Source organism: Amblyomma americanum, chromosome 9 (assembly GCF_052857255.1).
Source record: "Amblyomma americanum isolate KBUSLIRL-KWMA chromosome 9, ASM5285725v1, whole genome shotgun sequence".
In the NCBI taxonomy this organism is placed as follows: Eukaryota; Metazoa; Arthropoda; class Arachnida; order Ixodida; family Ixodidae; genus Amblyomma; species Amblyomma americanum.
In genome coordinates this window covers 16,872,751-16,894,951 of record NC_135505.1, presented here as the reverse complement: position 1 = coordinate 16,894,951, position 22,201 = coordinate 16,872,751, and the positions used below count along the sequence as shown (strand labels likewise).

General features: G+C 46.5%; 1 protein-coding gene across 1 annotated transcript in view; it reads left to right on the top strand.

Moving 5' to 3' along the window:
* LOC144104474 (iris-like) overlaps nt 1-1,202 on the top strand; it is a 150,272-nt gene extending 149,070 nt beyond the window's left edge. Inside the window, exon 6 of the mRNA XM_077637515.1 lies at nt 640-1,202. Within this exon, the coding sequence (XP_077493641.1) occupies nt 640-969 (330 nt within the window). The 3' untranslated portion in view covers nt 970-1,202. The remainder of the gene's footprint in view (nt 1-639) is intronic.
* The last annotated feature ends 20,999 nt before the right edge of the window (nt 1,203-22,201 follow it).

Sequence of the window (22,201 nt, the reverse complement as noted above, 5' to 3'; positions counted from 1 at the left end):
GAACGCGGATAAAAAATCGACAAAGGAGAGGACAGGGATATGGAGTACAGTCATTTACAAATTGACTCAGACAACCAAAGTAAAGTCACAAATATCGCACACAGGGGCAGGTACTGCTGCCCACCGCCCACAGGATTCGATTTAAATCTTTGTAGACATACACTCTGTACTCAAGCCGCCCGTGTGTCGTGTCTTATTACAGTCAATTACGCGCACGGCTGATTGCTTACTAGTAGCCAAGGTAGGGCACACAACAGCATTGCATGTGTACACGGCGATAGTTTAACATTTTTACATTTTGCTGAATGGCACACCGCGAGACCTCAGTTGTGGTTCGGTGCACGCAGCGCCACTCACACTTACATGGTATGAAGGGTAACGCGAACCAAGACGACGTACGAAGAACACACATCAGCGCCTCTGGTGGGTGCATCTGCTCCATGTGCGTCACCTTGATTTGCACTGCCGGTCATGCCATCAGTCACCGATACAGACTTGACCAAGTTTCCACCCTTGTCACACTGTCAAGCAACCGGGGATACGAAGCCTGTGATTTGCACTGCTTCCACGATGATCAGGCACTCGCTCGCAAATTTGTGCGCTTGCCTTCAACTCGGATGTCACCATTCTCACTTACAGGTCGTCGAGCTAGGCCCGGCCTTGTCGGCGCTCGGTGTGCGCGACGTCTTCACGGACCGCGCCGAGCTGTGGGGATCCACCGCGGGACAGAAGCGGGTGTCAGCGATTCGCCACGCCGCCGCCTTCGAGACGGCACAGGCGGGCGGCCGCCATCGGTCGCGGCCGAAGGGGCAGCCCGGAGCTGCCCTGGTCCATAGCCTGGCCTCCCTGGTCAAGGTGCCACACGTTCAACCGGACTTCGTCGTGGACAGGCCATTCCTATTCTTTGTAATCTGCTCAAAGCCGGAGACGCTCATGCTTCTCGGCTCTGTGCGCAAGGTCGCCTGGTGACAAGGGACGTTCAGTACTGCGCCGCTATTTGGCACCTTATTTCGCTCTCAGAAGAGGAAGCGTTCGTTCCTGGGGTCTAGGACTTCCTCACTACTTTGGCGCACATTCAAAGATTTCGCCCGTATTATATTTTGCAATTCTTCTCCACATCAACTCGCCTTTCCTGCAAAAATGCTTCGCCATCGCAAGAACTTCATCTTCATAACAATACTTTTCGCTGTAGCGCTGTAGACACCCACAAGGCTATTTTCTAAAGCAATAGAGATCCTTGCGGGTACTAATAACAACCAACTGCTTTTAGTTTGTCCAGGCGCAGCTAGGTATTGGCGTTACGCAATTCAAATGCGCTGAAAACATCTCCACAGTTGAGGTTCCTTCCCTGTTCCTTCTTGAAGAAGCCCTTCGTTGGCCAGCCTGTGTTGCTTCTCTGACATAATTTGTCTGAGAGAGAACGGCACAGTTTTAACTTCAAAACGCCGAGGCCGTCTATTCTCTGCCCATGAAGCTCCGGCCACACTGAAGCTTTAGAAAGTGTCCTGAAGCCAGATTACGCAACTGTCAATTAGGAAAATTGTCAAAAACTTGTCACAAAGGTGTCAATAAGCCTCGCTCCTATTGGTCTGTCGTGGCCGGCGGCCATTTTGCTTTATTTCGTCATGGGTGGCTGCAGATTACGTCACGGATGTGGCAGAAGTGGTGACGTTGCACACCTAATTATGCAGCCGCTAATTGACAGTTTTTTGACACAGTTTCGAGCCCGTCAATTTGACCGTTGCGTTCGTGACAGAACATGGCGGTGGTGTACGCGGCGATACGATTGAGCCGGCTGCGCTGGCGCGAGCAACGGTGAAGGAGGGCGCACGAAAACGCGTTTGACTTGCCGGACGAGCTGTTTCGACGCCTTTTTCGACTGGAGAAGCAGACTGTGGAGTGGCTGCGCGACGAACTCGCCGATGAACTGGGAGGTTTGCGTACGAGCGCCCTGTCGGTGCGGCGGCAGGTGCTGTGTGCACTGCGGTTATTTACCATGGGCGGTGTAAGGCTGCGCTTCATCAACGCGTACATCTTTTTTTTTGTTCCCTTATCTTGCGGTCACTGCGGGCCTCCGGTTTAGTGGAGAGCTGTCAGTGAAGCTGACAGTGAAGCTCCGCGCTCCCCCCTACCCGCGTGCCCCCCCCCGCAAGCAGTGGCAAGGAACTGGCTGCTTGACAGCACCGCTGTGACGGCCGAAGACGCCTGGCTCTGTTAAGCGCACCAGGAAAGCATGCGAGGCGCACACAACGAGCACGTGGTGCCACTTGGTCTTAGGCAGCATTCCCACTGTGGCTGCATGCGGACCACCTCACTTTCCGCGATGGGCCCCTTTTTTTCCTTCTTTTTTTGGCATTCTCGATGGCACCGAAGCGTCGCGGTTCTCCGCCTTCTGACATTCCTGCGGCGAGCCAGTGGACCAGTGGTCCCGCCAATTAGCTGAAAAACAACTTTTCATCCTTCGAGAGGCGATGCGCGGGTGCGGCAGGGAAGGGGAAGGCATCAAGCAATAAGGGCGAGAACTCCCCCCGGGGAGAGGGTTTTCAGAATGTTTTCTGTATGTTTCTTTTTCTTTTTAGCCAAGCCCCGGGCTCGAAGTTGGGTCCAACCTTCAGGGGCTGTGGCTACTACCTCCATTGGTTATCGAAGGCTTAGGGCGGGCCTCGAAATATGCCCACCCTAACTTCTTTGTTTGAAAAAGCTTTAAAATCGCATGTAAAATCATTGGAGAGCAGTCCTGTCTAGTTGAGCTAGAGGCTCCGTGCAGTGGCACGTAATTCGACAACCCTAGACTCTAACCTCGGGTCGATGAGTAAGGGCTTGTAGATAGTGTTTCTCTGTGTGAGAACTGTCTTTGTCAGTTACAGCTTGACTGTCTGTGTGACTCAACTTGTATCGCAGCTTGCCCTTGTACATCCTGTAAATATATTTTCTCTTGTCTTCATCATCTGGCATCAATCATCGTCTGCTCCTTCAACACCGTCGAATTCACGTTTGGAGAGGTCGTGTGGCCCCTCCTGAGAAACGCAAAGAACCATCCTTGAATTTACTGGCGGCTTTCAGGCTGCCGTTAATAGCGAGGCGCACGTCGGCACCGCACAACCGACGGTGAGCAAATGCGTGCGGCAGGTATTGCAGGCAATCTGATAACTTAGCGCGCAGAAGGTGTGGGTTCCCGCGGCCACCTCTGTGCCGCAGATATATAAATAAAATACGCTCATGCTGGCAAAGCGCAATAATTTTCCCAGCAAATCGCACTTCGTCGTCGTCTTCTGTTTCACAAGGGAAAAGAAACAGACAACCACTCGTCACATACTGCAACACCTCACCTTTTGGCATTTTTGTCATCGACCGAAAGAGGCGAGAACACAGACATCAACAAGTTGTCTTCGTCGATTTCGTACCAAGCGCTTCTTGCAAGTTCGCTCGGTAGGCACGTAGACTTCACTGCATTCGTTCAAAATTTTCTGCGCACTTAGGTCAACCGCGCAGTAGCTTGACTTCAGACGCCGCGTAACAAAGAATAAACACGGCGCAGAATCGGCTGCTTTCGTGCAAAGCGGCTTGACGTTTTAACGCCGTCAGCGCATCCCCGCGGCAGCAAAAGTCTCAACAGCCAGTTTATTAGCACAAGCTCGAGTGCTTTTTGTTTTGCTTAATATTTTCGAACTTTAAACACAAGGTTTTGGCAAAATAAATATTGCTTATATTAATCGTTGCTTATTTCTTAATTCTTTTTATAAAAAAAAATAGCAGATGGCCTCTCGAATGCTCTCGGGGCACCGCCCTGCTGTAATTGGCTGATTCTTCGTTGCGTGACGTGGTGACGTCTCATCGTTTCGTCCTTTTGACGTCACTGTCAATAACTTTTGACAGAATTTGCCACAGTTGCGTAACCTGGCACCTGGTCGCAAAGCGTTCGTCCCGGACAATAGTCGTCGACTAGTTCTGCCTTTATTGCCCCGCCACCCAGGGTGACTGTGATTTGCAACTTCCTAGCGATGGAAATTTGAGCTTTAAAACATGGCAGCTTCATGGCCGTTGCCAACAATTGTTGGCACGTGCCGCGCTCTTCTTCGAACTGGGATCCCGGGCGTACCAACGTCGTGAGTAGCACTCTGTTCTAACTTATTCAGCGAAGAATAGGCTTATATGAGTTCTCTTCGTCGCTTGCTGCACACTCAGTGCAGTGTGTACAGGGACTCGCAATGTTCGGAACTATCTTGCGGGCTTTGAGGTAGTACGTATGCTTCCCGCCTCCCCTCAGTATCTTCGTTAAGTGCTCTACATACGCGTGCTAAGTGGCTGCGTTTTAAGCACCGGTGACACATTGCTCTGAAATGATGGCAGTCGTCTTCGAGTTTGCCCCAAATCAGCTGCACTGGCGGTGCTCATCGAGAAGCAGCATGCTTGCTTTGCTCGACCTGAGACTTGGGCGAGCCGACCGTACCAAAAAGATTATGCCTACCTCACAGGACGCTAGTCTGCAGGCACTGACCACTTTTCACGGCTTCCTCAGCAGGAATTTCCAAGTATTGCGATTTTTGTTTTTTTTTTTTTCAGTGAGGGCAGACTGCAAGTCCACAAACGACGGCTGCTGTATTCGTGCCGAACGCCAAAAACTGTGCTGTCCCGCAACATCAGGTACAGCTTACCACAAAAATTGCAGACTTTGGCCAAGCGACGAACCGCTGCCAATAAATCTTGAAACCTCTCACATTCTGCTTAGGTGGGCATGAAAAACCTGTAACTGACTCTGCCTGATTGACTTCTGGTGCATTTGTACAGTTCTGTTCATACCTCTCGTCGCTCTTTGGCGCTCTTTGAGTACCTTTACAGCGCTGTTGGCTAGAGCGGCCACCAGAAGGACTCGCTTTTTTTCACCGGATCAGTGATTCCTTGTGCTTAAAAAATAGACCTCTAAGCCTGCTTTCCAGGTGGACGAGCCTCCTTCCTCCTCGATGAACACGGGCGCCTTCCCCAGCGCCACTGAACCGCCGTTGCTGTCCCATCTCAATTTGCCGCTGCTCAAGGGGGCCCCTCTCTGCGTAGACATCATTGTCATCGCCAGCATTGCGCATCTATTGAACGGCTCGATGAAGCTAGTGGAAATGTAAAGGTTTGCTTGACATGCGTCATTTCTATAAGTTCTCGTAGCGACATCACTGATGAATCGCTGTATTCAGCTGTTTGATGTATCGGTAGAACCAGCAGGCGGGTTGCCTCATCAGGCATCGCGACTGGCTCGAGCAACTGGCCAGAGATTACGAAAACGCCTTTTTCTCAACCCGTTTAGTTCCCGATACGGCAGCCACCACGCGCGGTTCGCAAGTGGCCCAGCATGCTTCTCTTGAATAATAATAATTGGTTTTTGGAGAAAGGAAATGCCGCAGTATCTGTCTCATATATCGTTGGACACCTGAACCACGCCGTAAGGAAAGGGATAAAGGAGGGAGTGAAAGAAGAAAGGAAGAAGAGGTGCCGCAGTGAAGGGCTCCGGAATAATTTCGGCCACCTGGGGATCTTTAACGTGCACTGACATTGCACAGCACACGATGTCAGTGCACGTTAAAGATCACCAGGTGGTCGGAATTATTCCGGAGCCCTCCACTACGGCACCTCTTGGCCAAAAACTTCCCGCTGCTTCGTGGCTTTGCACCTCGCCACTACATGGGCAGAAGGCTCACTTAAACTGGCAGGAGTACCATCCGCATAAAACCATTGTGCCGGGAGATTTGCATCACTGCGCTCTCTGACTTTCTTTTCATAGCATCTGAAACTAATGGGAACCAACGGCAGATAAAAGCAGCCGAAACTACCCTTCCAAGGCTCTTCGGAGGAAAAGTGGCTCGTGGACGACCTCTCCTGCTGAAAAGCACAATACAACAGCTATGATTTCCACTCCTTCCTTTCCATTCAGCACAACACAATAAAAAGGTCACTTCACGCTCCTAAATATAAGTACACGCGCGCACGCACACACACACCAATTAGTGGGTGCGTTAGATTAGAATACTGGTAACATCAAACAGGCGCTAATTTATGGGAAGGCCGCTTTCACACACGCGCACGCACATGCGCACACGTGCTTGTGTGTGTATGTGTGTGTATGTGAAAGCAACCCACCCATAAATAAACCAGAGTTTGAGTGTTACAAGTAATCTAATCTCACTAAGCTTATCCTAAGGATCACCCCCCCCCCCCCCCCCCCGCCACGTTGATCTAGATGCGCATCCGAACCTATCTAACGAATACTAAGTCCATTGTGAATGGCACGCTCATCCGCATTAAATTCCATTTTGAGTTCCCGGGTTCGAACCCGACCGCGGCGGCAGCGTTTTTATGGAGGAAAAACGCTAAAGCGCCCGTGTGCTGTGCGATGTCAGTGCACGTTGGAGATCCCCAGGTGGTCGAAATTATTCCGAAATTATGCCCACATTCGTCGTTGCTTGCACAAGCCGGCATGCCGAGCGTTTCTGAGGGATACACGTGTTCTGCGCAGGTTCGGCACACAGCAAAGCCGGGAAATTTTCGAAGCCTTATGTATATTGAATGAAAAAAATAAGTGTATCAGTGCCCCATCTGTCGCGCTCGAAAAAAAAGGAAATTGATTATTTGCAGGCAAATGTCACTGTAGCTTCAGGCAGGTAAAATAGGACAAAAGAAAACAAAAAAGTCTGCGATGTGTTCTTGTACGCAGTTGATTCATTTGCCTTGGTTTAGTTCAGATGCTTTCGTCATTTGTACACCAGCGTGTGTTGATAGCTGTGAACGGTTGGTGGCGATAGTGGTGCTTCTTTGCATATAAAAGTCCCGAAAGTGTGCAATAAATTTCAGTTGATGTCCGGCGTTCCTGTTGTCTTTCTTCTCCCTTCGTCCTTGTTTCTTGCGCTGGTACCATATTCCATACTAATGCAAACCAACTAGCCCAGCTGTCTACCCTTATCGACTACAAGACCTATTTCTACAGCTATGGTTATGAAAACATAATTAGCATCCCTACGCGTTGTACTGACCATGGTTCGCAATCATTACTTGATCGTAGTCTCTCCAATTTTCCAGCCGCTCCTCGGGTTGGTGTGATAGTGTGACGTCACTGATCATTTTCCGGTATTTCTTTACTCACTATCATCCCGTTGCCGTAACTACAAGTCTACTAAGAAGTCAGTTCTTGATAGCGAAAAATATATTGCAACCATGTTCTAATACTGTTCTTTCATACATTTTGAGTCTCTTGGACCCAGAAGTGAATGTACATGAGCTGCCGAAAATAATTACATCAACAATCAATAAATGCACATCGCTCCAATCATAAACGAGGAAATATGATACCCCATTTCCCCGTGGATAACTACTACTATGTTAAACTCTCTGAGGAATCACGAAAACATTTATAAGAAAACTAATCTCCAACCGTTCAATCTTCGTCTTAAATTGAGATATAAAAGGTATTCCAGTATACTAACATCGCTTCTAAAGAAAGATAAACTATGTTATTATGAAACTAATTTATCCAGCCATACTAACAATTCTAAACGAAAATGGCAGCTGCTTGACGAATTTCTAAACATTCGTAAGTCACTTGATGTCATTAAATCTATTTTTCATTGTGGTTTTTTATCTGATCCCAAGGAAATATCGAATGCATTTATCAACTTTTTTTCAATTAATCTAATTATCCTTTCTCTTCGTTGTGCGCACCTTCTCTTGATCGCTGCCCTCATTCCTTCTTTTTTATCCCCACTTGTTCAGACGAAGTTCTATCCGTAATTGCTAATTTAAACGCGACCGGCCCCGGCGTTGAATATATCCATAGAAAGCATGTGAAAAGTATCCGATCATTGCTTGCACCAGTCCTCACCCCACATCTGCAATGCCGTTTTTAAATGTGGCCGTTAGGCCAAGCAGCTCAAGATAGCGAAAATAATAACGGTCTTCAAAAAAAGTGATCCAGCTCTGCCAAATAATTATCGACCAATTGCAATTTTTCCATTTATGGACAAAACTTTAGAAAAATTAATTTAAATAAGGTTGTCAAGTTATATTGAAAAATTTCACATATTGAAAGAGTAAACACAGCTTTCGGCGCGGACTATCTACATATACTGTGATAGCGTCTCTCATAGATTACGTTAGTCTGGCTGTTGATAAAGGAATGACCTCGGGAGCAGTATACATATACTTTAGTAAAGCATTTGATTCCATCGATCACTGCATCTTTTTTCAAAAACTACAATCATGCAGTGTCACTGAACCTCCCCTCATGCTCCTGAAGAGCTTTCTTTGTGACCGAGAACACATAGTCATTATTATTGATCACGCATCTAACATAGCTCGCACCTTGAGAAGTTACAAAACATGGCGTCTAACATTTCATGAAACGTTACGACCGACATGCACACACTGAAGCAAACGAAGAATAGAAACTTACATCATTCTACATTCCAATTTTCTAAGTATGACCAAAGAGCTGTTCGAAATGATGATGTTCCAGCAATAGCCGCAATGCTAGAAGGAAGCGAATTCCACTCTTCAATAGCTAGTACCAAAGGTGAGTATTTGTGTCGTTCTGTCCGAGCGAAAGTGGGTGTAGTCTTCTTCATATGATCTACACGAGCCGATGTGTGTGGTGCCGGGAGAAGATGTGAACTTACAAATGGTGCGTTGTTGTGGTAAAGATTATGGAAAAAACATAAACGGTTGAATTTTCTGCGCATGACCAGAGGCGGGAGATGGAGCGATATTTTCAGTGCTGTTACACTTTGATACCGAGAGTAACGGGAAAGGATGAATCGGAGCAACCTTGTTTTGCAAAGATTCCAACATGTTAATAAGATAGCTATAATAAGGGTTCCAGATCACTGACGCGTATTCTATTGCAGGCCTGATTAGCATGTTGTATGCGTGTAGTTTTGTGTCCTTATTGGCTTGGTGTAGTCGGCGTTTAAGAAGACCAAGTTTTTTTAAGGCTTTGATAGTGATCAGTTTAATGAGAGCTCCAGGATAAATTAGAGCTAAAATTAACACCGAGGTATTTTACCGACCCTGCAGTTTCAATGATAGTATTATTAACTGTGTAGGCATTAGGACTCATGTTAACAGTGGAAGTAAACTTGAGATGTTTAGTTTTATCTGCGTTAATTACCATTTGCAACCTGCCGCACCAATAAGTTAGCTCATCAAGATCATCCTGGAGAGCAATGATGTTGCTAGGGCTCGATATTACTCGGTAAATTACACAGTCGTCTGCAAATAATCGTATTGTTGATGTTATGTTCGACGTGATGTCATTAATATATATTAAGAAAAGCTGTGGACCCAGCACCTAACCCTGGGGTACTCCTGAAGCAACACCTGCACGTCTTGATAAGAAGCTCCCTAACTTAACTGACTGAAAGCGGTTTGTTAGAAATGCGCTTATCCACTGCGTAGTACGTTGATCCAGGTGCAGGATGCGTATCTTTATCATTAGGCGGTTATGAGGCACGCGATCAAAGGCTTTAGAGAAATCAATAAAGATGGAGTCAATCTAGAGGGAAGAGTCGATTGCTTGATGAAGGTCCGTTATTAACTCAAATAACTGTGTCAGACACGATAAATGTTGGCGGAAGCCATGTTGGTTGCTATGAAGCAAGTTGTTCTGGTTAAGATGAGTCATAATGTTAGTGTATATTATGTGTTCGAGTACCTTGCAACATATTGAGGCTAGAGAAATTGGCCTGTAATTGTTAGGAACGGATCTGTCTCCAGATTTAAATACCGGGATGACATAAGCGGACCTCCAATCTTCTGGCACACATGTATCAAGTGACTGTTGGAAAATGAGAGATAGCAGGAAAGCTGTGTGCTGGCAGGTAATAAAACTGCAAGAGCAAGCCATGCGCATCACAACCTACACCCCCCTCGAATGTCACCATCACGTATTTTGTTCATAAATTTGAACGTTCTACCTATCTCGGCCCTTTACTTTTACAACATTTGTATCCTCTTCTTTAAGATTCTTCAACATCAATTCCCGCTAAGCATATTTTCTCCTGGCACGCTCATAAGCAACATCATCACACGTTTTGCGCTGCGTAATAACTTTTTACTAACTAAGGTCAGAACTAAATATGGGAAACAATGCCTTAGTTTTTCATCCATATCATTTAAGAATTCTTTGAACTTAGAGATAAAACAATCTAATACGCTTTCTATGTTCAAGGTCAAATTAAAGCTTTTCCTTCATAATGTGTGATTTTCTTCTTTTTTGTTATTGATCCTATGTATCGCGGCATCTGTGAGTGTTTTATTGTACATTCCCCTGCATTATATTGTTTGTATTTAAATATTTCAGTAACTCACATTTCACTGTGGTCATTCTCTGCGACGCTAATTAATGTGTTGTGTCTTTCTTATTTTCTTGCTTATTGAAAGTTATTGTCATGGGAGGTCCCACCCGCGGTCTTGTACCATGCGACCTATCGCTGTATGCGTTTGTAACTTTGTTTGAATTCATTAATAAACTTTCAACTTTTAGCCCACTGCAAGACAACGGCCTCTCCCATGTTTCTCTAATTAACCCGGTCTTTTTCCAGCTGCGGCCACCGTATCCCCTAAAATTTCTTAATCTCATGTGTCCACCTCACTTTCTGCCTCCCTCTGCTGCGCTTGCATTTCCTGGGAATCTATTCCGTCCCCCTTAACGACCAGCGGTTATCTTGCCTTCGCATTACATGCCCTGCTCAAGCCCATTTCCTCCTCTTGATTTCGACTGGGATGTCATTCACCCGCGTTTGTTGCCTTACCTACTCTGCACGCTTCCGGTCTCTTAACGTCACACCTATCATTTTTCTTTCCAAGCTCGCTGCGTTGTCCTTAATTTATGTTGAATTCTTTTCGTTAGCCTCCACGTCTCTGCCTCATAGGTGAGCAGCGGTAGATACACCTGTTGTTTATTTTTCTCTTTAGGGATATTGGCAACCTTCCGTTCATGATCTGAGAGAACCTGCCATATATGGTTTACGCAAAAAGCGTACAGGCGCAAAAAGACGGAGACAGCAAACACACAAGACAGGCCTGGCGCCAACTTCCCTATATGCGCTCCACCCCATTTTTATTCTAGTAGTAATTTCCTCTCAGCTGACACAGGACATGGTTAATTGTAGAGAGATGAGAGAGGATTTTGCCCTGCAGTTGGCGCAGTCAGACTGATGATGATGGTGATGATGATGATGATGATGGGCATAGCGCGTATGTGTTCCCTTGTACGTTGTGTGCAAATAAGCGATAGCAATATTTATTTATTTCGTTACTATCAAGGCCGTTGAGGCGTCACAGATAGGAGTGGCAAGTGATTAATCAAAATCAAATACAAAAGGGGAGATGTTAACATAAATGATGAAGAAGCGCAGATCTGAATGCTGGTCTTGGGCAGGAAAGAATGAAAGTGCTGGTTATTTCTGCAGCTTGGAACACTTACTTTGAATCGGTGGTCAATACGGGATGACACATAACTTAGAGCAGTGAAAATACTTTGTATTATAACGATTCATTTGTGTAATATATTTTGTGGAATGTTAAGTCTAGAAAGATGACGCCACAGTGAAAGGTCTTGAAGGTCTAGAGTTCGCTTCATGAGTGTGGCGCTTGACGAACGATAGTAGTTAGACAAGATAAAACGGGCTGAACGATTCTGAACAGACTCTAAGGCATTGACCAGTGATTTGATGTAAGGGTCCCATACGGAATGCGCATATTCTATTTTAGATCGGACGACCGTTTTGTACAGTAGTTTTAAACTAACCGGAGTAAGTGAAAAGTAACTGCGAAGGAAATCAAGCATGCGATTAGCATTGTTAGTTATGTGCTCGATATGCGTTTTCCTCGAGATGTCATTGGTAATGTATACGCCAAGATACTTATATGCAGAAACAAAAGCTAAGGGGGAGCCATTTAGAATATATGGATGCGGGTTAGCTTTGAAAGGTTTTCGTGTTACTTTCATTGCATTACATTTAGACGCGTTAAGCTTCATTAGCCAAGTGTCACACCGAGCAGAAATATTATTATTGTCAGATTGAAGAACTAAGGTATCCGACGGATTGGAAATTTCTCTGTAAATTGCGCAGTCGTCAGCGAACAGCCTGTTAGTTGATGTTATGAGATCAGGATGATCATCAATATAGATTAGTAAAAGGAGAGGCCCTAGAACAGATCCTTGGGGGGCACCCGATGTTACTGAAGAAAGATCAGAATTATGGTCATTAACTGTTATATACTGAGTACGACCAGGTAAAAAAGCTCATTTTAATACATTACTATCTATGTTAAGTTTGCTAAGTTTGAAAAGTAGAAGAGGATGAGAGACGGTATCGAAGGCTTTAGCAAAGTCAATGAATATCTAATCAATAATCGAACAATGATCCAAGGCTTCAAAAAAGTCATTAATAAATGCGATTAACTGTGTTTTACATGAATGATTTCTTCGAAAACAAGGTTGATGGGCTGTAAAAAAAGAATTGGACTCAAGGTGACTCATGAGGGTAGAATAGCTTACATGTTCAAGTAATTTGCATGGAATAGAAGTTAATGATATTGGTCTGTAGTTTATCTGGCTGTGAACATCACCAGACTTGTGTACTGGAACCACCTTGTCCACCTTCTAGTCATCAGGGAGCGTGCCGGCCTACAATGATTGAGTAAAAATTTCGGACAACATAAGTGAAGAATAAGTAATAGTGTTTTTCAACATCTTGTTACTGGTACCATCAGCACCTGCAGAAGATGACATTTTAGCACTGTCAATAAGTTTGTAAATTTCCTCCCAGTCAATGGCCACGGCATCCATCATTTGGGAGTCAAATGTAGGCATCTCTGGAAGAGTAACATGTGTAGTTTTGACGAAACGTAGAGAAAATGTATGATGTAATAATCTGAAACATTCGTTGAGTGCGACCAGAGCACCTTTTGTTATCTTTCAGTATCATATCTTTTTTTCTGGTTTCACGTTAATGATAGTCCAGAACTTGCGTGGATTAGTAATCAGCTTTCTAGGCAAGGTATGTTGAAAGAAGTTGCGTTTCACGTTGAAAAGGGCATTTTTGTATTGCGATGCCACAGTACGATAAGCATTCAATCTCTCAGCACAGTTAGATGCCGTGCAGCGACGAAAGATGCGTTTTTTTTTGTTTAGCAGTCGCCTCAAAGAAGCACTGAACCATGGTGAGCGTTTACTGCACGTTATTCTACGAAGTGGGATGTACTTATCAGTGAGGGCTTGCAGTTTGTCTTTGAAAAGAGACCAGTTATCATGCAGTGAACGCTCCCAAAATCTGGAGAAAAAATGTCAGCAAATTTTTCTAGTTCGTTGTTAATTGCAGAATAATTTCTATTTTTGTAATCCCGAATCACCTTATAATGTTTGACTGGGCGGGGTGCTCGTGATGGCAGAGTGAAGTTGATAATTGAATGGTCGCTTAGTCCAGGCAGGAGTGTAAGAGATGAAACGGAATCAGGGCAGGTTGTTAGAACAAGGTCCGTAATGTTGGCAGTGGATGCTGTAATGCGAGTTGGCTCTTTCACAAGTGGACCGAGGTTAAACGTTGAACATATGTCAAGGAAGGCTAACAATTCTCAAGAAGAAGAAACAGCAGGGTGGTCTTCCGTCCATGATATGATTTCGGATGCCTTCCAACTAGCCCAAGTTTTCCATACAATAGGCTTAGTGAGATTGATGTTGATGATGATCCACAAGAGAAGACGCAAGTTAATCCCAGAAACGAACGAAAACCTGCCGATACTCATTCCTTCCACTATACATTAAAATAAAGAACAACACATGAACTAGTGTCATGTTTAACACAGCATTTGTACCTGAATACTAAGCGAGCCAACAGTCACCGAAACCGAGCAGTATAGGAGAATGTTTTCTTTGTGTCTGCGTGCGTGTGTGTGCGTGGGGGGGGGGGGGGGAGGGGGGGGGGAGGGAGTGCGGATCCCACCGGCGGCAAGTGGTTGTTTTATGCTACATAGTAATCATTTTTTTTCAGCGATAAAATAATTACACTATTTCCTATTGACCATTGTTGTAGGGAGTAGCCACATACAGTGGCTAGGCCGTCTGCTTGGCTTGGCTTTGCTGCGCTGCGCTGCGCTGCGCTGCTGCGGGGCTTGCGAGGCTCGCGGCGGCTGGCACGCGTCTGTGGCTCGGGCCGGCATTCGCCTGGCTAGAATAAAGCTGTCCGGTTGGCGTCTCAGCGGTCCTGCTTTCCTCTACTCAACAATCAGCACTCACGCACGCACGCACTTGCTTCATTGTATGCCATAACGAGACGCTCGTTTCCCTTGCCTTGTCTGCTAATTTTTATTTAAGTACACACAAGCTGCGGCAATACAAAATAAGGTCCACGAGGCAAGCGCGCAGAAGAGATTAAGTGGGGACACGAAAGTACAGCACACATAAAAACAGAATGCGTCAGAACAGCGCACAAAACACAGCACTACGACAAAACAGCACAGGGTAAAACCAGCATGGCGCAAAACAGCACAAGGATAAAACAGCACACGTCAAACCAGCACGCCGGAAAAAAAAGGCACAGCGACAAAAACAGCATGACGGCAGAAGAGCGCAGGAAAAAACGGCACGCTGAAGAAACAGCACATCCCAGTACGGTGCAGCGCTGCTGGAGGAACGAACTACCATAGCCATAACCGTAACCCATAAATCACAACACATGCAGCAGCGGCCTTTGTAGTTAGGGAGTGCTCGTTTTGCTGGTTCACTAAGAAACAAGGCACGCTCATTCATTGAGGAAGAGCGTTGCTTGAACGGTGCATATGGCAGATCTAGTAGTAATGTAGCCCTTGCTTGCTTGGCTTCAATGATCGAGTTTCTTCCTCTATTATGTAAGAAGAATCTGGGCAACTGATAGATAAAGTGGCCCGGGCATCCGCTCTGCGGTCAAATGTCCCGGGTAGTTTAGCTTGTCTTATTTACTGGCTATGTTTGGTTTCCTTGGCTGCTCGTTATGCATACCGTGCCGCAGCACGCAGGCGCTTTCTTTTTCATTCTAATTAGCTTGTGCTTTGTTTTTCTCGCCCACGTGATCAGTTCATATGAGCGCTCCGTTATTTGCTTCACAATCACCGGCCTCCTATGGCACCGCAGCTAAAATGATTTTTTAATTAAATTGGACCTGCCGCGGTGGTTCAGTGGTTAGGGCGCTCAGCTACTGATCCGGAGTTCCCGGGTTCGAACCCGACCGCGGAAGATGCGTTTTTATGATAGGAAAATGCTGAGGCGCCTGTGTGCTTTCCGATGTCCGGGCACGTTAAAGATTCCCAGGTGGTCGAAATTATTCCGGAGCCTTCCACTACGGCACCTCTTTCTTCCTCTCTTCTTTCACTCCCTCGTTTATTCCTTCCCTCACGGCGCGGTTCAGGTGTCCGCCGATATATGAGACAGATACTGCGCCATTTCCTTTCCCCCAAAACCAATTATTATAATAATAAAATTGGCTTCTAAGTGAAAGCAGTATGTATTGGTTAAATGTTGCGAAAATTGACGTTTTGAAATAATCCTCTTCAATGTAAAAATAAGAGCTTCAATCTAAAATTACGCTGAAAAAATGCGCGCTGATGCACGATTTCCAGGTCATCTGTGTAGCCCATTTCGCAAAGTAAAACCACCGGTCAGCCTCAGACAATACCTTTGCTGTGTTCTGGTTAAACAGAGAACAAACTTAAAATATCAGCTCGGGCAATCATGCCATCGTTAAAAATAATCATCGCACACTTGATATCTTCAGCCTATGAAGGCCCTGCATATCGTCGCTCCAAACGAAATTGCCGTGCTCGAGAGTTTTGAGGAATAAGAACTTTTGATACACCCAGAGCCCTATACGTCGGGCGTATTTGTACAGTCTTGGTAAGATAGCCTCGTGCTGACGAGTGGCGTTACGGTGCCTGTAAAGGCACTCACCGGGCTCGTCGCAGTGTGGAATTAATAGTCTGCAGAGAGCTTCTGGGTGCATTAAAAGATAGCACTGCCTCGTCACCACGCATGACAGAGCACTGCACAACACTGAATCGGGAAGCCGGAGGCTTGCCCTGTAGTGAGGCTCCCAAAACCCTGAAGAGCGATTGCAGAGGCACCGCCGATGCTCGTGAGTCTTCTCGCGGGAGCGATTGGGGCCATCGTGTTCACTGTCGAGATGCACCGTGATAGGACTACTTTTCCCAACTCTCTTAAAGATACATGTAGTGCTGCAGTAGGCTCATTACATAAATGCGGCGGAAGTAGTTGACAGTCAGCCTGCGTAGTGTGAAAAGAAGTAGGACTTGAAAAAGATCTAATTCAGGTGAATCACTCACGATAAGAGGTGAAAACATCTTGAACAACTTGAACGCGTTCCATATTTTCCCGCCACCCAGGCTATACAAGACAAGAACTTGATGACTTATAATAACCTTCCTGGGTCGACAGGACACCCGGTCGCCTTTAAAAATAGGACAAGCTTTCAAATCCTAACCAAGCCTGCTCTCAGATATTAGACTCTCTTGCTGCGCAGCTCACATTCGTACACCGTTTGTTGTAACGCACTGTTGCATGCATAGGCTTTGTTTTTGTTGTTGGCTTTGAAGCTGTTCAGACGCGTTTCACTCCAATAAGAAATAGAAGAAGACGTAGTTTCACTGAAACTGGCCGGACATCTTCTCGAACTTTGTCCTAATATTCCTACCCTTTTGTGAGACCAATTCTCTTTTAAAATATTGTAATGACCCCCATAATGCGCAGGTCCACAGGGGACGGAGAGGCAAAGAGACACCGTATGGCTCAGTTTAAACAAACAGGTATATTCAATAATTACTCATGATTAAGAATATACATCAGAGGCTGGGGCGTCCGAGCTTACGTGCCGACGACTTCATGGGGGCGATGGAGTGGCTCCGGAGTTGGGCTCGAGCGGTTGCTGGCAGAAGCTGCACGCCGTCGGGCTTCGGCGCTGAAGGCCCTCTTGGCGAACGATGTCGTCCTGAGCGTCCTTCTTCCGTACTGCTTGTCGATTTTTATATCCTCTTCTCCACACTCCCTAGGGTGAGGACGCCCACGCCGGAGGGGAAGGAGGGGGGGCTAGGGCTTTCACTTGGGCGCACAAACATACCACCGCACTTATCGTCTCGCTCCCCTCACGTGTTGAGTCCGAGGGAAAGAAGGTTGTCTTCGCGGTAGCGCATAGCGTCGGCTGTGGTACGGCGCGCTCTGGCCCGCTGACAGTTCCCGCGGGTCACCGGCCTCCATTCTTCATCCATCAACTGACACTCGCTCCTCAAGGTAAGGCGCGCTCTGGATCGCTGACAGTTCCCTTGTCCTGGAATGTGCTCGGGAGGGCCGCCCCTGGAACCGCCACGCCAATTGGGGAGGATAAAGCCTGTTTCCCCGCGGCGGCGGCGGCGGGTCCGGTTGGGCTTAAACCCCTTCGTTCTGGTTGTCACTCTCAACGAGCATGGCTGGGTAATTGATGATGCCTGTCATCTGGGTCTCCGTCTACGCCGCGGCGTCGAACGTGGAACCTCGTAGCACACACAAGGAATGTACCTTGTAGCACACACAAGGAATGTACCTCGTAGCACACAAGGAATGTCACAATATTGACGCAAAATCGTGCTGTATGGCTGGAGGCAGCTGTGTTGAATTTGGGAGCACAACAGTTGGCAGGCATTGCATTGTTGCCCTAGTGATGGACAAGTTGCGAGCTCGGATGGCGTCTAAGCCGACGAGCTTGGTTGCTACTCGAGCCACAAAATAATACTGGTGTAGTTATTTTTTGAAACCAGAAAGATGCAATAATGAATCCGATCGCCGTAATAGGTCATCTGAATAATACTGAACTATGACAGGAGCAACTTACGGCAGCGTTGTGCTGGCAAAATATGTCGTGAATAACTTCTAATCGATTACGGATACGGCCTATGCTGAGTTTTCCAACAACTTGAGCTTATCTTCAGCCACTGCAGCTTAATGTGTATTCCGGGCTTGAGACCTTTTTATGCAACATGTAGGCTCGATTGATATTTGTTTCATAGTTGTCAACCATATATATGTTTTTAAGCCTGATGGAATAAAACCAGTTGATAGACAGCGTTCGTGGTCTCTCCTTGCTGTGTTCAGTCCATGCGCTGTTTGAAATATCATCGGTAACCAACAAGCCCAAAACGCAACACTTATTCTACGCCAGTTAAGAAGTGATCTTAAGGATACCTTCGGATGTCAAAAAATTGCATATGCATAGTGATCAAGAACTGCTATTATATATACAAATACAAATAAAATACAAATAGAAAATGGCTTTATTTCAACCTCATGTGTTGTTAGGAGGTGCACCAAAAAGGCTTAGATTGGCTTGACAAAGGAGTGCAGCCCCTTCCTACCGAAAACGGCGTTAACAACAGTGTAGAGACAGCAACAAGAGGAAACCAAACTTACTTAGGTACATATTAGAGCCGAATTTACATTGAAGAACAAAATCGGTCTGGGATGTCGTTTCTGCTGAAGGACGAATCCCACCATAGAAACGTAACAACTCTTTATTCAGTTGGCGACGGCAGCGGACGAGCATACCACCGCTACGCTCGTCCAGGTAGCAGAAGAGCCGCTCTTCCCAGCCGGGCAGCCTGTTTTTGTAGCCACCGTCGGTGACGCATGCCTCGGGTGACGCAGCGGTGGCGCTAGGTTCTATCAGGAACGCTGTCCAGCGTGTGGCCGTGTTACGCTGGGCCGGATGATAACAAGGCAGAGGCTGCGCGGAAATGTGCGCAGATTGTGTCGCCACATCACTCCCACGCTCAGTGGAGAGCCCTCAGGGCTTGTAAAAATCTCTGCATCGTACCGAGTGCACTGGTATTTGCTAGTTTGATGAAGTCAATGTTGGCTGGCTTCAGCCGGTCGATAGATATGCGGACGTCATTCCCTTTAATGCACTGGGTGGAAGTTTTGTCGTCGCGATGGAGAACTTATTAGGGTCCGCTGTAAGGCGGCTGGAAAGGCCTGCAGACGATGTCGTCGCGGAGAAAAGTGCCCGTGCACGTTCCCAGATCCTTGAAGACGAAAGGGCCAGTCTTAGAGTGGTGAGCTGCAGGTTACAGGCGGAGGGCAGCGATGGTGCGTCGGAGCCGGGCGACGAAATGGGTGGTATCTGACGTCGCGGTGGTGGATGGCGATGCAGTAAGAAATTCGCCTGGGAGATGGAGTGGTTCCCCGTAGACGAGCTCTGCAGGTTTAGTCTGAATGTCCGGTTTGAAGGTGGCGCGAAGACCTGGGGGCGACGGCTGGGATGGCTTCGAGCCAAGTTGAGTCCGCGTGGCAAATGATGGCTGCTTTGAAGTGTCGATGGAAACGCTCCATCATCCCGTTCGCGCAGGGGAGGTAGCTGGTGGTCCTCGAGCGCTCGAACCCGATGCTCGGCCCGAGGAGCCTGAAAAGGTGCGATTCGAGCTGTCGTCCCTGACCGGTGGTGACGCGGTCAGGGGGCTCGATACGAGCAATCCGGCCGGCGAAGAAGACCGAGGCGACGTCTTCCGCGGTGATTCTCTCGAGGAGCCATGCCTAAGGCCATTGAGTATACCTATCGATGGCGGTGAGGCAGTAGCGATAGGGTCAAGATGGGGAAAAGGGACCTATGATATCAAGGCGTGGACTGCGCGGAAATATGCGCAGACTGTGTCGCCCCAAGAGCATTGAAATGACATGAATAATACACAAAATAAGACAACATTAACATACGTTTGATCGTAGTAGCAGGAACAATAAATATATCTGATGAGGTACTCATCAAATCAAGTTCGATGCAAATTTTAAAACTCACTGTAGGAATTTTGAGATTTGAAAGCGAAGCATATGACAATCGTAATTGTTGCTAAAAGATGTCGCATGCCAGATGTCGGTCCTTCGTGTTGTGTAATATTTATTTCTTGGTTGAACGTGGAGTTCGCGCTCATCACGCTGGGATTGGTTGCCTCATTTGGCGGCAGGTCGTTTCGCGCATCAGAAGTGGTGGTGCCATTCGATGACACGCTCCAGCACCCTGCAGAAGTCACTGCATTCCAGCTCGTGGGTTTCAGTGCGGCCAACAAAAGCTATCTTAGGAGACAAAAGATCTGGTTAAGAAACGTCAAAGCATGAGGGCGTCCAACCCTACAGACAGAATTGAAATAGCAGAGCTATCGAAGTTAATAAATTAACCAAGGTAGCCGACATAAGGAAGTTTTATATGGAGAGAATCGAGCATGCTCTCAAAAACTGAGCTAGCCTAAAAGCGGTAAAGAGAAAACTAGTCATAGGTAAAAACCAGATGTATGCGTTTAGAGACAAGGAGGCCCGTGTCATTAGCAATATAGATAAGATAGTTAAAGTAGACCAAGAGTTCTACACAAATCTATTCGGCAGCCAAAGTGATCAGAACTTTAATGAAAGAGACAGTAGCCCACAGCAATCGGTCATCCCGCCCGTAAAAAAAGAGGGAAAAAAAGAAGCCTTAGGAGCAATGCAAAGGGGAAAAGCAGCTAGTGAGGATCAGGTAACAGCAGATCAGTTGAAAGACGGAGGGCAGATTTTGCTAGAAAAATTACCCACCCTGAATACGCCATGCCTTATGACCTCGACCGTACCAGAAGCTTGGAAGAACGCAAACATAATCTTAATTCATAAGAAAGGAGACGCCAAGGACCTGAAAAATTACAGACCAATAAGCTTACTGTCTGTTGCCTAACAGGTATTTACTAAGGTAATCGCTAATACAGTCAGGGCAACCTTAGACTTCAAACAACGATTGATCAGACATGCTTTCGTAAAGAATATTCCTCAATAGTTCATATTCACACTATCAATAAGGTGATAAAAAAATGCGCAGAACATAAACAACCCCTATATATAGCCTTCACTGATTACGAGAAAGCATTAAACTCAGTGGAAACCTTAGCACTCATACGGGCATCGCGGGACCACGGTGTGGAGTTCGCTGACCTTTCCTCGAACTGGTCGGTCTCGTGTTCGCAAAGAAGGCCGCAGCAGTGGAGTCGGAAGTCGCCAACAAAGAGGCCCGTCCCGTTCCTGCCTCTCCTTTGTGCGGCGGACGTCCTTGTTTACTCCACGCCCGCCTTAAGAAGCCTAACCATGTACAGCAGTTGACATGTGTGCGTTGTCAAGGGGTTTCCGAGGTTTCGGGAATGAAGGAGATACGGCTGGGTAGGAGCCGAGTCACCATGAAACCTATTATTCCCGTAACGGCTGCCTTCTTCTCTTTCGATGTTCTGTAAACAACTTTAGTGATCGTATCGTCGGCATATGTTTGTCGCGTGCCCGAAAGGGATAGGAAAGTGGTAACGGCTGTGCCGTGGGTGCCGTGGGAGAGGGTGGGCGCGAGTGTGCTGTTTCTGTATTTGATTCCAACCTGTCTTTTCCCAAATGTTTAATCAGTACTCTTTCCCCACTCTGTGATTAGTTGGCGGAAACCTCATTTTCCTTTTCCTAGCCACTGATTGGGAAGGTGAGTGGCTTGTAATCTTATTGGCTGCTGTCCCCGCTAAGGACAGAGACGGAAGGATTAAAAAAAAAGCGCTCTGGTTTGAACGAGGGCTGAATTCGTCTGATCAACGGTTTAGTCATGCAAATTGTTTTCTCCTTGCTTTGTTTCTTCTTGTTTTATCTATGTTGTAAATAAATAGTTAACCTTCTCTTTTCTTCGAGTAACCTGAATGTTTGCGAGTTAGAACCACCGGGTCATCAAGAAACCCCCCTTTTATCATCGAAAGCTGTTTCCTCTCATAGCCACCTGAAGGGGGAAACTCAACTCAGGGTGTAGATGAGTCTAAAGTCAAAATACTGGAAGATATATGTATATAGGAACTGTACAGCTACAATATTCCTCCATAAAGTCAGCAGAAATATTTCAATAAAGAAGGGCGTAAGGCAAGTAGACACGATCTCGACAAAGCTATTCACCGCCTGTTTACTGGAGTTATTCTGAGGCCTGAATAATCTGCGATAGGCTGAACATTGCCTTGCTGAGTCACTCCGGACATGAACTGCTGATCATGATCAGTGAGTTAGAGCAGAACGGTTGGTCTAAAATTTAACATGCAGAAAACCAAAGTAATTTTCAATAGTCTAGCAAGGGAAAAGCAGTTCTCAATTGGCAGCGATGTGCTGGAAGTTGTAAACGAA